Source organism: Trypanosoma grayi (genome assembly GCF_000691245.1).
Source record: "Trypanosoma grayi strain ANR4 Tgr_484_V1, whole genome shotgun sequence".
In the NCBI taxonomy this organism is placed as follows: Eukaryota; Euglenozoa; class Kinetoplastea; order Trypanosomatida; family Trypanosomatidae; genus Trypanosoma; species Trypanosoma grayi.
The window spans coordinates 1-12,743 of record NW_008826103.1 but is presented as its reverse complement, the minus strand read 5'-3'; the positions used below and the strand labels follow the sequence as shown (position 1 = coordinate 12,743).

Here is a 12,743-nt window from a genome sequence, read left to right as displayed (position 1 = left end):
TTTTTCCAACCAGCACTCTTTCTTGTAGGGTGTGCATATATATATATATATATATATGTGTGTGTGTGTGTATGTGGGTGAGAGCAGTGGGGGTCTTCATGCACCGCACACAAATAGACGCCTCTGCGTGCTTCATCGCGCGCACTTTTGCTCCGTTTTCCCCTTTTTTGCCAAACGTGGTAGAAAGGCACATACCGCCCTACCAACTTTGCAGCGCGCAAATAATCTGTGAGTGCACCGATCGTAGAAGAAGAATGGGACATCAGCGTTTGGGCACCAACGGCGCCTGCGCCCATCTGCCGCTGCCTAGTATCACGACCGTTCTGCAGCGTTACGTGGAGTTCGTGGAGCCGCTCGATGGGGTTGAAAACAAGCAGGCGAGTATTGATTTTATTCGCAAGGTTCTTGGGTGTCTGCAGACGACGGAAGGTAACACGCGATCAGAAGTGCACGATGCCTCTGCCTATTTTCGCTTATTGGAGTCGTTGGCGCAAAAATACAAACACTTCTGCAACGCCTCACTGCGCACATCGCACATGGCGCCTCTTTGGAATGCAATGTACCTTGGCAACAGAGATCCGCTGCCATTCGGGTGGAATTACATGTTGCATCTCGAAGGGCCATCTCTTGAGCGTTCTTGCCGTGAGTTGAATGTCTCTCCACAAGCTTTACGTGCAGCGATCATTGGAGCAGCGTCATTTCACGTCCGTCGCTTGGTGAATCAGCCACTCTTCTTCACACCTGAGGCACAGAAACATCTACCAAAGTCATTCCGAGTAGATTTGACTTTGTGTCGTGATCAGTTTACTCGTTTGTTTCGAACCGTTCGCATACCGCATGAGGGGATGGACGGGCTGCGCTGGTCTTGCACAGAGAATGTCCTTCTTCTCTCTAAGGGTCATCTGTACATCTTGAGGTGGTTGCGCTTCAATGTACCAGAGGATATGGAAGGCTTGGGCCCATGCTGGCTAGAGGAGGTTATAGCCAACGCCCGTCTTATCGATGCTGTCATCTCTGAAACGTCATCTTTGGCTGCAAAAGAGGACAGCCCGCTGGTATTGGCTAGTGGGTGTCGTAGGAATTGGGCCCGCGTGTTTGACGAACTCTGGAATGAACCGACTTCAAAGGTAGCTTTGGCAGATATCACGTCGTGCAGTTTTGCTCTGGCGCTTGACAGCGAGGTAGATATCCGGTTAGGCCTGCACGGGGGTAAGCACCCAGAGAACCGCTATCCCGATATGAACGTGGTGTACACAGTGAACCCAGCCGGTGATGCCTGCTGTAACATGGAACATTCGTGGGGTGACGGCAGTTCCATGACGGTTGTCTCTAGCAGCATCTACTACTATGCGGCATCTCTTTGTAAGGAACACATCACCCCCCAGAAGCTGGAGGAGATGCGTGTGCTAGACCATGTGGCACATGTAAAGGCGGTGTCATTCGGACCATTATCCAGCAGTGCCCTCCATGCTATCGCTGAGGCACGGCGGGTGCATCTTCAGCAAGTGGACCAGGTCGATATGACAGAGAGATGCATTCGTGCTTTCGGAACGAATGAGATTAAAAAGCATTGCCGCGTGAGCCCCGACTCCTTCATGCACGCCGCATTCCACCTTGCCCAGCGGCGTCTCTTTGGAGATCAGCGATCAACGTACTGTGCTCTCTTGATGAAGAAGTACCACCATGGACGTACCGAGACACTGCGTACCGTGACACTCGCCACCCAAGCGCTGGCGGACGCTGTGCAGTCGCTTCCTAATACTCATACATTTAGCCCAAAGGTTGCTGAGGCGTTGCAGAATGTGAGTAAGGAGCACCGACGGCGGATTTTGAGTTGCCGCGAAGGACAAGGTTTCCATCGGACGGCCACCCTCCTGCGCCGCCTACACAATGAGGTTCGGGAACGGCTTCAATACGGTGAGTCATCACACTTTTCTTTTGACATTGCTCAAGCTTCTGCAGCCGTTGATGCGTTTTTTTTTACATCTCCCGCATACCGAGAACTTACCAGCGATTATCTCTCAACCTCGAACATCACCGCCGTTGGTATCGCATCCTTCGCTTTCACGGTGACACACCCAGACGGTGTTGGCATTGGCTATTCTTTATTCTCCGACCACCTTGCGTTCACAAGCTCGTCGAGCAAGGCTTTTGCGCGGCCGCTAAGGGGCAGTGCCAGCGGCGGCGCAAGTAAAGAGGAGAGTGTCTGTGTGGCCTACGCGGACACGCTTGAGCGGGCAGTTCGTGACCTTTACCGCCTCACCGCCTCACCGCTGCAGTCAAAACTGTAATGCAATGTTGGGAAAGTGAGGCTGGCGGAGGCAGCGTTTTACTGGAGGATAGAACCGAAGGGTTCTTCTTATACATGTTGCATTGTTTTCCGTTTCCATTTTAATGTGTATGTCATGTTTCATTGCTGTTTTTTTTTGTTGTTGAATCTGTGCGTGTGTATCCTTTGCTCTCTCCATACTGTTGTATTCCTTTTGGTGTGCATGTGTGTATCGCCCTGCGGTTGTGATTAGTCTTGCTATGGCGTCCCGTGGCATTCTGGGCGCCGTCGGTGCGGTGAGTGTATTCGGGGTGACAGGCGTTGTTATGCTGGGTTCGCGCTGGCGTCAGCTGGAGTCGCGCCGCGCAAAGCTCAACAACGAGTATGCGGATATTCTGGAAGAGCTCCGCGCCCTCGAAGACTCTCGGCTGCAGGACGCCGTCAAGCTGCGACAAAAGAGGCAGGAGACAGCGCAACTTCATGAAACAGTAGATGCTGTGTGGGCAGAGCGGCTCGCGCGGTACACGCAGACAAATAAGGAGCTGCACTCGTACCTGGCGGCGCTCCCCGAGGCACTTGGCGCGCTGAAGGGCTTGACGAATCACTATCAGTACATGATGCTGGAGATGCGCAAGTTCATCGCCTTTGACGTAGCATGCAGCAAGGTCCACAATCTGGCGCTGCTTCTTGAGCACGGCGACCACGTGGGGATCCAGCGTGTGGCGCAGACGATTCAACAATTGCTTGTTGCAGAGCCCCTTGTTCAGGTGGTATGCGATAACATCACCGACGCCACGGCCGACATCAGCAGCCCCAACTCTCTAGGCGATTGCAGCGCTAGTTTTGTTTTCTGCATGGAGGAGCTCGATCGGGCGATCGAGGGGGCGGTGGAGCGGTACGCCGAGTACCAGCGCGATCACGCGGAGAAGGCACCCAACGCTGTGTGTGAGGGCTTGCGCAAGTTGGGCAGCGAGGTGAAGGTGTCAACGTTGAGTAAAGGGGATATCATGATGCAGAAGGAGCGAAAGGTCCTGCGGGACCTCCTCCTTCGTGATCGACGGCAGCTGCACACCACCGAGGACCTCACGAGTGCGGTGAGGCATGCAGAGAACGTATCAGAAAGGTTGCATAACACCAACACACACGACGGTGGGCTGCAGGCAACAGTCGCTGCGGATTCTGCCGTCGAAAACGCACAGGAGCAGCTGCTGCTGTGGAGAAGGTCAGCTGTTGTTTTTCTGTTGAGGCAGCAGGCTAAGGATGCGCTTGGTGCATATCATCTACTTCTAGCGGAGACGCTCACGAAGACCAAGTCGGCGTGAACAAGGAAAGGATGGGAAAAAGGGCGAAAGAAAATGTATATGTTTTCTCTACCCCTCGGATTCATTGCCAACATACTCGTGATATCATCTTGTGTCGAGAAGAAAGAAATATATATTTATATATTTGTCTCTTTGGCGTCTCTCTGGGTCATTTGGATGTTGAAGGGCACCATCTTGTTTTCCTATTTGCTTCTCTTTCGTCGCATGCTGTGTTCCACAATATGGATGACAACAAAATAATAATAATAACTGTTGTTATTATTATTATTATTATACTTATGCAAGAATACTAAAAGCAACAACGCCACTCAAGAAACAGAGAAAACCAGTAACAACCATATACACTCTGTAATATATTAGGTAGTTTCCATCCCTGTTGCTGCCGCTTGAACAGACGCCGTCATGCCAGAAGCCTGCTTTTTTTGTCTGGACTCCACAGAGTTCATGCGCAATGGTGACCAATTCCCCAGCCGCTTTCTCGGGGTGCAGGAGGCGGCAAATCTGCTAGTCAATGCAAAGATACAAACGAACGCTGAAAATACGGTTGGGTTTCTGACGCTCGGGGGTAATGCATGCACGGTGTTTGAAACACTCACCCTAGATGTGGATCGGGTTATGACAACCCTCGGCAAGATTCCTATCAGCGGGAAGCAATGCCACTTCTCTAAAGGACTGCAGATCGCGTCGCTTGCGTTGAGCCACCGCACCAACCCCCGGGCTGAGAAACGCATTGTCGCGTTTATCGGCTCACCTCTAAAAGAGACTGATGAACAACTGGACAAACTGGCGCGCAAGCTCCGGAAAGATGATGTGGCAGTCGATGTCGTTGCGGTTTGCGTTGAATCGAATGTCCCAAGGCTGGCTGCGTTTGTCGACAAGGTGAGTAAACAGGGGAACTCACGCTTCTTGAGCGTGACAGCGTCCGATAACATCACAGATGTGCTGATTTCGAATCCCATTATGTTGGGCAACGACGCCGTTGCTGGCGCGCACGACGGTCAGAACGACTACCAGGGCTTCGGCATCGACCCGTCGACGGACCCAGAGCTCGCCATGGCGATCCGCATGTCCTTGGAAGAAGAAGAACAGCGGCGGGCGGCAGCGGCGACGCTGGCGGCACAGAGCACAGCGCCTGCCACCGAGGAAAAAAAGGACGCCGCCCCGAGCCGTCAAGAGAACCCTGTGGATCTGGACAACATGTCGGAGGAGGACTTGATTGCACGCGCGTTGCAAATGTCGTTGGAGGAGGCGAGAAAGGCGTCGCAGGGGGCCGCAGGGGCGGGCGCTGAGGCCGCCACTGACGACGAGCAGGCGTTTCTTCGTGAACTTGAAAGCGAACTAGAGAGACAAGAACACTCGCAGGGAGACAGCCACCACCCGAACGAGGAGGGGCCTAAAGAGGACAAAGAGAAGTGAAGGAAAAACTAGTTCTTTGTCTCGGGGTCCTTCTTATCCGCAGTGCGTTTTGTATGTGTGTATTGAGCGAAAAGCAGCAACGACGACAACAGAAAAAAAAAATGGGTCTTTGCGAGGAGGGTTGAAAGGGAGTGAACTACACTTCTGCGGCATGCGTATGTGGCGTTGGATTGTTATTGTGATGATGAATGGTGGAGGAACTTCGCCTAGCTGTCTCGCTGTGATATATTTTTTTTCCTGCCTGCACATCTTTTTTTTTTCCCCGCATCTCCCGTGTTTGTACTCTTATTGCTTACTCACGCGACTAGGTGAAAATAGTTTCTGGTCCAAAACAAGGGGGAGGAAATCCGTTTCAGGTTGAAATGGTTTTGGCGTCTCTTCGTGTGCTCGTCTGCGGGACGGACGTTCAACTTGTTGAAAACGCGTTCGGCACTTCAGTGGAAAACGCCAACCACGCGTGGAACCGGCGGTACAGCATCTCCTGCACGTCCGCGTCAGGGGTCGACCATGTGGACACTCGCCTGTTGTCCATGTGCCATTTGGTGGTGCTCACGCGGGGCGCCACCTCACCGCCGACGGCCTTATCGTACTCGAGCAAACCTACCGTTTCGCTTGACGGCGCTCCAGAGGCTGCGCTCCGCATTGTGAAGGATTGTGACTTCTATTACGGCATGTACTCGACATCAGATTTGCGCTCCGTCATCGTCAATATTGGTCTCGCTCCACCGCACGTTATATGGGATACGACCTTCCACTCCCTGACACACACCGGCCTTTTAGCCCTCCGTCGCGCCTTTTGGCTCCTTGACAAGGATGGTGACGGTGTGCTGAATGAAGAGGAGCTCCTTACATGGCAGCGATCTGTCACCTCGGCTTCATTTTCGACAGCCGACCTTTCTGAGATGTTGGCCAGCGAATCTTTAGAGGCGGCACCCATGCGTGTTGACTGTGAACGCTTCATGATCATTCAAGAGGAGCACCTGCGGAAGGGTGATGCTGTGCGGGTGTGGGCAACGCTCTTCATCACTGGATTGCACCCCGATGGGCTCCCCTACTCATGGCAGGATCTGCATGCAATTCGTGTAAGCAAGGTGAGAAACACCTATCTTTCCCACACTGCCATTCAGTTTTTCCGAAACCTCTACAGGCTACACCGGTTTCAAGACCTTGATGACATGTGGGATGTTACTCCTGGGTGCCCATGGAAGCACATCAACGGCTTCCTTGTGGCTCGGATACCACTGGACAAGTTCATCGAATACTGGAAGTACATGGCCTTGGTGAAACGGGACATTGTTGTGCAGTATGCACGGTACTGGGGGTACAAGGGGGATACCAGTCTGCTCTTTATGCTGCGGAATGCGCGGCCCTACCGTGAGGTGGGTGAAACGGTCCCCAACACGATCCAGGTACTCGTCCTTGGTGCCCCTGGGTGTGGGCGAAGAAGCCTGATGTTTACCTTGACTGCGGGGGATGAGGAATTTCGCGAAGAGGGGAGAGCGTCACATGAGACGTATGTCCGGACTACGACTTTCTTTGTGAGGAATGGCGAGGAGGAGGTTCCACAGACGGTAGTGTACGCTACGGTGCCCATTGAGAGCGTAGCGGAAGTGCTTGGGAACGAGGCTCTTGAGAAGCAGGTGGATGTCGTGCTGTTGTGCTACGATGGAACCCGTGTGGCAGAGACGACGCCGCCCATCATGCACGCATATCGTGAGTCAACATCATCACCGCTGCGATGCCGCAAGTTACCTTTTATTGTTGTCATGACAAAGGCTGAATCCCCCGCGACGACTGACACCTCTGCGGAAGCCAGTCGTCTGATGGAGCAGTTCTGCCGGCAGCACCAACTGTTGTGGCCCCCAGTAGTGACAAGCGTGGAGAACCCCGAGGACTCGGAGGTCGTCACACTCAATGAGTACATGCATGCTGTGGCAAAGGAACCAGATATCGCCGTTGGCAATCCACCCGTCACGACCGTGCGCATGATCAGGCGCGCAGCGATTGTGGCGATGGTTGGCATCGTGGTGGGAGGTGTAGTCCGATTTGTTGTGCGGCGTGCCCGCAGGACAGCTCGATAGAAGACGCGGGCGGTCTGAATAGATGCAGTGTAGAAAAGGGATATAAAAGAGGAATGAACAAGAAGAGGTGCTTACCTTAACCCAATTTTTGGTGGTGGTGGTGGTGGTGGACATACCCTATTGTATCGCTGTGTCTTCTCCCTTACGACTCTGCCCCCTCGCGGCATTTCTCTTCTACTGCTCCTAATCTTCCCCCGTGTTCCCTCTTTCCTCCCTCTCTTGTGGACCGGAGTTGTTAGTGCGAAGCCATCACTTGTACGATACGAAAATGAGCGTTGGTGTGCCCGCGACGTTTGCTGCCGGCTGCTTCTGGGGCACCGAGCGCTACTTTGTGAAGCGGTTCGGCGACGTGCTCCTCTCCCACGAGGTGGGCTACATGGGCGGTAAGGAGGTGGACGAGGTGACCTACCCGATGGTGAAGACTGGCGAAACGGGTCACGCAGAGGTGCTGCACATTACGTACAACCCTGACAAGGTATCATACCAGCAGCTCCTGGACTTCTTCTTCCGCATGCACAACCCTACAATGGTGAACCGTCAAGCTGGTGACATTGGCACACAGTACCGCAGTGCTATCTTCTACCACAACGCGCAGCAAATGAATGAGGCAAAGGAATACATTGCGAGACTCAACGGCGCCGACCCTAACCTTCGTGCCGAAATGGTGAAGGCCTTTGGCGACGCAAAAGTTGTTACGACTCTGGAGAAGGCAGGCCGATTCTACACCGCGGAGGAGTACCACCAGAAATACCTGGAGAAGAACCCCGATGGCTACTGTGCCCATCGTATCTACTGGTGATTGTGGTATGTGTGTGTGTGTGTGTGTGTTTGTGAGTAAGTATGTTGTTTGTTTGTTTGTTTTTCGATTTTTCTCGGAATTTTGTCTTGTGACAAGGAGATCTTGATTTCTTTTGGTTGCGCGGTGCTGTCTGTTTGTAGCACGCGCCCGCTTCTGCATATTGCTTAGACGCCTTGACGACTTCATCAAGGGAGGCACACATTGGTTGAGCAAAGGACTTCTTCCGTGTCGGTAACGACAGCTGAGGAGACTTTTTGAAGTCGTTTATAATGATACCTGACGTGTGTGTTGATTAACAGCCCGAAGTATATCGAATGTGCTTTTGAAACGTTTAAAGGGATCTCTTCGCTTCACTCATCGCGTTTGAATAATGTAGTAGGAAACACTTCTTAGGAACATCATGCAACAGGCAATTTCGTTTGTTATTTCTCGATTGACAAAACTGGCAGATATTGATCCAAGTAATGTAGAGAGTTCCTTGATTGGGCGATCTCTTCGGGTTAGGGACATGTCGCTTCGGAAGGACACCCTGAATTCTCTTGTTCCCTTTCCAATTGCGTCTGGACACATTGTCGAACTCTGCGTTGAAATTCCATGGCCAACTTCTAACAGTCCACTGATCATACGCTCTCAGGGGGTTAAAGTAATACTAGATGATTACAGTTTAAGTGTCCCTCTTAGAGACATGAGCATGGAAGATATACGGCTTAGTATCAATGAAGAGAGCATTCTTGGGGTAACTCTGTCTGCGTCAGGGGTTGACGGTGAGAATCATGAAGAAGAGGCAGCGTCTGCAGCAATAGAACCTGCCGAATGCATTTCGGAGTTCGGGAGCTCATTGACCCACTCGGAAGGTGATGACGAGGATTATATGTCCTGTCGTAGTGAAGGTAATAGCTCATTTGTGTCGTGTGAGTCTCTAGATGATGTGGCACTCCTTCCACGGGATGGTGGGGGCGTGTTTTCATTCCTTCGCAGCGCTGCTAGCAATTCTGTAATGTGGATAATGAATCGTCCTATTCAAGTCCACACCATGGATGTCGCTCTCGTTTTGCGATGTGACTCTGGAAATGATGCACGATTTGAGGTTGTAGCAAAGGAATTGCGAGTGCAGGTGGAACCCTTGCAAGAGATTAATGCGGAGAAGATGAAGGTGGTGAATATCACATTCAGTGGTGTCTCATTGAATGCCTGCACAGACACACAAGAAAGTAAAGTGACGACAGTGGATAGTCTTAGTGTGCGCATCACTTCTGTCTACAATTCCAGTGGTGTTTTGTGTCGTAAGAATGTTGCGGTGTCTTTTGATGGTGCCGCTTGGATGTTCTCTGATGAGGATACACTAACAGCCATCACGCACTGTCTCGTAAGTCGTCAAGAGATGATGAACGTTCCTGACTTCTGCCGCCCGTATTCTGATCTCCGCCGGCTAAAGTCGCGGTGGCCGTACACCATGAATTGCGTTCTTGCTTTCATCCGAGACAGAAGGAGGCGCTATAATTTTAATCCGTCGCATTTGAATTTCTACGCGGAGGCGCGCAAAACTTATATTGGACTGCTGTACTATTGCCACCGCACGGGGGATGTTGTGGAGAAGAGGGACAGCCTTGCTGAAGTCGAGAGAGAGATTCGCTATCGTGACGTGGTAATGTACTTGCGGCAAACTGTCCAAGAGAGATATTCTGCTGCGTCACCCACTGGAGGTGGCACACCAGATGCTGATGGGCCTTCGCACCAGTCTGAGGAAGCTGTGGCAGTGGCTTCGTCCGTACATGTGAACCTGAAAGTCATTTGCCTGTTCCTTCCCTCGAATACAAAGGTGTGGATTCGTGATGTGGCCTTTGTCAGTCGAATTGATGAGATGGAACTTTCGGTGGGTAGTGTGAGGCTTGACCCCGATGTGGCACCCCAATCTCTTCACTTGGCGTGCGGCAGGGAACCTTTACTATGTGTCCAGCGCACTGAACAGAACGGCATGGTTTTTGTGAAGGTTAAACTGGATGATGTAAACCTCACCGTGAGGTCTGGATTTCTACTTGGGGTTCTTGCTCCGATTGCAACTGCTGTGCCGAGGATTCTGCAAGTGATGCCACCAAAGCGAAATGTATCACAGTCTGCTCCCACAAGTCGTGCCCAAACCTTTAGTCTCGTTCTCCCACTTGTGCAGTTGCGTTTTGACGACTTGGTGATTCGCTGGGAAAGACTCTCACTGACGGTGATTGAAAGAGGTTATAACAACCCGCGCATAGGTTTTTTGCTAAAAGAATTCTCTATATGCTTTGGGACGAGGGAGGTGATTGTGCCTCCTGTGAAGGTTGAAATGACGGACACTGACAATGTGGTTGTTTCTTTGATAGTTGTCAATGTGACTAATACGCTGTGGGAATATTTTTGCCGTCTTGTAAGAGAATGGAATGAGATTATTTTAGCTGTTCGCGGTTTTTCTTATTCAAAATCTAACAAGGGGACATCGCTGGGGGTCATGGGTGTGTGTGCTTCTTTGAAAGAAGTACGTGAGGTGACTGAGATGAAGAGTGACCGTGGGGCTGTGCTGAAATCACAGCGGCTGAGTTTTCGTGGTGTGGAATGCAAGTTTTGTCCTCTGAAACTACGGATGATGTTGGGTCACATTAGCGTTGCTCATGACACGATGAGGCGAGGTGGGGCGGCATTTCGAACAAGAGTTACTTCATTTACCTTATTTACCGATTATCTCAATGACACCTTGTTTACAGTGACTTTTGCGAATGGAATTGAGTGTATAGCAGCAAGAGAGCACTATCCTGGTACATCACGTATTCTGGTGAATATTAAAGCGATTGAGGCCTCGTGGAAGGTTGCATCACCGCAGACGTTAGTGCATCTTTCTGATGTTCAGATCGCTGTTTGCGGTAATACTACTTTGTGTTCAGCAAAGAGTGCTCGACTCTTGGAGGCAGTGGAGTTTGTTTCACTGAAAGCGCTTTACTGTGCAGTTGCTTTTTCGGTTCGAACGACTATGCGGCCATACATTGCTTCTTCATTACAAATCAGCGGAAATCTTGTGCGTGTATGCATTGACCGAATTTGGTGTCTGGAATTGGAGGCGCTGACGATGCTGATGAGGGACTACGCCACTTTTTTGGTAAACCAAGTGGTTCCTGTCTATGCGTACCGTCTTTTCTATAGTGGTTTCAGCAACATTGCTGTGTCACTATGCGCTGCATCTTGTGCAGTGACCTTTGGGGATATCGATGACTTGGCTTTCCAGATAGGCATGCCATCTCGTGAGGTTGCAGGAGGTTCACCACCCCTTGAATTTGGAGTGGTGCTTCCGGAGCTGCGTGAATCATCCCCCTTGACCGTGATGAATGCTTGCGATAGACTTTCGGTTGTAATTAGTATGCCAGTTCTTTATCTGGAGATGTTTCACTGTCGCTTCCCATCGATTAGCATCCGGGCAACTTTGCGTTCCTTTACAGGTACACTCCCGATGAACATACAGGATTTCTGGGATCCAGCTCTGCGCATGAGGGAACCAGTTCCAGTGGAAATGAGTTTTGATTCTATTATACTGGATAGTCACGGCATTGCCTCGCTTGAGTTTGATACTGTTACGTATAACCAGAGTAGTGTATCATTTTATGGAGAGGGCAGCACGAATTTTAGTGATAGTGAGGGTGGAAGTGATGTGTCATCTCTGGTAGGCGAAGAGTTGCGTCGTACAGAGGTTAGGAGCTGGAGCCTTCGTGCTAATGCATCTCCAGGAGCTGCAATTATACGCGATGTGTTGGGGTTGTGGGGGAAGCTGAGGTATGCGTTCAATACGCTCTATAAGAAACACCTAATCATATCTGCTTCAGTTCAAAGCAGTCAGTACGACTTGGACATTACGGGTCCGTGGTTCTTTGATTGCCCAGACAAAGTTGTTGTCGTAGAGGATTGCACATTTTTCTTCGGTGGTGGAGCTGGCGGTGGCGATATCGGTGCTCGCATGGTGGTGTGTAGAGGGACCCATGTATACTTCCACCGCTGCCGTTTTTTATCGCCATTGCAGAGCTTAATTGCTGTCGAAGATGAGAGTGCTACTTTTGTTTGCAAAGATTGCGAGGAGGTTGCCACATGCGTTAACGACAGTGATTCTGTTACTCGATCCGAATCTAAAAAAGTTACCTTTTACAGACTTCGTCTAGCACTTCAACGAGGGGGCATAGAAGTGTCGTTGGCGCACCACCGTAAGCTCACGTTCGCAATCTCGGCCGTGGATGCATATTTATCCGCCACCTCCCGTAAATCTGTGGTTCAGGTGCGTGTGCAGCGGTGGCGGGGTGAGTATGTCGATGAAGGCGTAACACACTGTATTCTTTCTCGAGTGGATGTTGACGTGGACTGGGGGGTCAAACAGATTGAACGGTCCGCATCACTTAATGCGGCAGTGCGAACCGATACCGTGAGCGTCCCTCTTTCTCTTGCAGTCACGCTTCGTCAGCTTGTGGAAGAGTGGGGAAGAAGAAAAGATGGTTCGGTTGTCTCAAAACGGAGGTACACGCTACTGCAGCAGCATAACGGGTTACCGTTTTCACAGTGGAGGGGACTCCTCACCATATCCACTATTCCCACTGAGCTCTGTCTTCAAGGTGGAATTCCTTTCGCGAAGGCCATTGTAGCTAATGCCATCATCTGGTCAAAGCAAGATGTGAATGAAGACGCTATAGTAGAAGCCCGAATTGGCATACAGGAGTTGTCACTGTGGGAATTTTCGTCACAGGCGTATATCCCATTCCTGCAAAAACCTCTCTCATTGGTGGCAGTGGCGCGAACCGCAGACTTCGCCAATGTGAAGTGTGATGTATCACTGTCCTCATGGGAGTTTTCAG

General features: G+C 51.1%; 6 protein-coding genes across 6 annotated transcripts; all 6 read left to right on the top strand.

Annotated features, from left to right (window-relative positions):
• Positions 1-254: 254 nt before the first annotated feature.
• On the top strand, positions 255-2,291 carry DQ04_04841050 (putative carnitine O-palmitoyltransferase; the record flags this gene model as incomplete). Its single annotated transcript, XM_009313830.1, has 1 exon — positions 255-2,291. One exon carries the CDS (start codon positions 255-257, stop codon positions 2,289-2,291), a length of 2,037 nt encoding a protein of 678 aa, XP_009312105.1.
• Positions 2,292-2,529: 238 nt separating this feature from the next.
• On the top strand, positions 2,530-3,591 carry DQ04_04841040 (hypothetical protein; the record flags this gene model as incomplete). Its single annotated transcript, XM_009313829.1, has 1 exon — positions 2,530-3,591. The coding sequence occupies one exon, from the start codon at positions 2,530-2,532 to the stop codon at positions 3,589-3,591; it is 1,062 nt and encodes a 353-aa protein (XP_009312104.1).
• Positions 3,592-4,035: 444 nt separating this feature from the next.
• On the top strand, positions 4,036-5,007 carry DQ04_04841030 (proteasome regulatory non-ATPase subunit; the record flags this gene model as incomplete). The annotated part of the gene is made up of 1 exon (XM_009313828.1): positions 4,036-5,007. The coding sequence occupies one exon, from the start codon at positions 4,036-4,038 to the stop codon at positions 5,005-5,007; it is 972 nt and encodes a 323-aa protein (XP_009312103.1).
• A 362-nt stretch (positions 5,008-5,369) lies between these two features.
• Positions 5,370-7,088, top strand: DQ04_04841020 (Ras like protein family, member T1; the record flags this gene model as incomplete). The annotated part of the gene is made up of 1 exon (XM_009313827.1): positions 5,370-7,088. The coding sequence occupies one exon, from the start codon at positions 5,370-5,372 to the stop codon at positions 7,086-7,088; it is 1,719 nt and encodes a 572-aa protein (XP_009312102.1).
• Positions 7,089-7,356: 268 nt separating this feature from the next.
• Positions 7,357-7,887, top strand: DQ04_04841010 (peptide methionine sulfoxide reductase; the record flags this gene model as incomplete). The annotated part of the gene is made up of 1 exon (XM_009313826.1): positions 7,357-7,887. The coding sequence occupies one exon, from the start codon at positions 7,357-7,359 to the stop codon at positions 7,885-7,887; it is 531 nt and encodes a 176-aa protein (XP_009312101.1).
• A 508-nt stretch (positions 7,888-8,395) lies between these two features.
• DQ04_04841000 (hypothetical protein) lies at positions 8,396-12,743 on the top strand (the record flags this gene model as incomplete). Its single annotated transcript, XM_009313825.1, has 1 exon — positions 8,396-12,743. A coding segment is annotated over one exon (4,348 nt), but the record flags the coding sequence as incomplete, so codon positions are not given.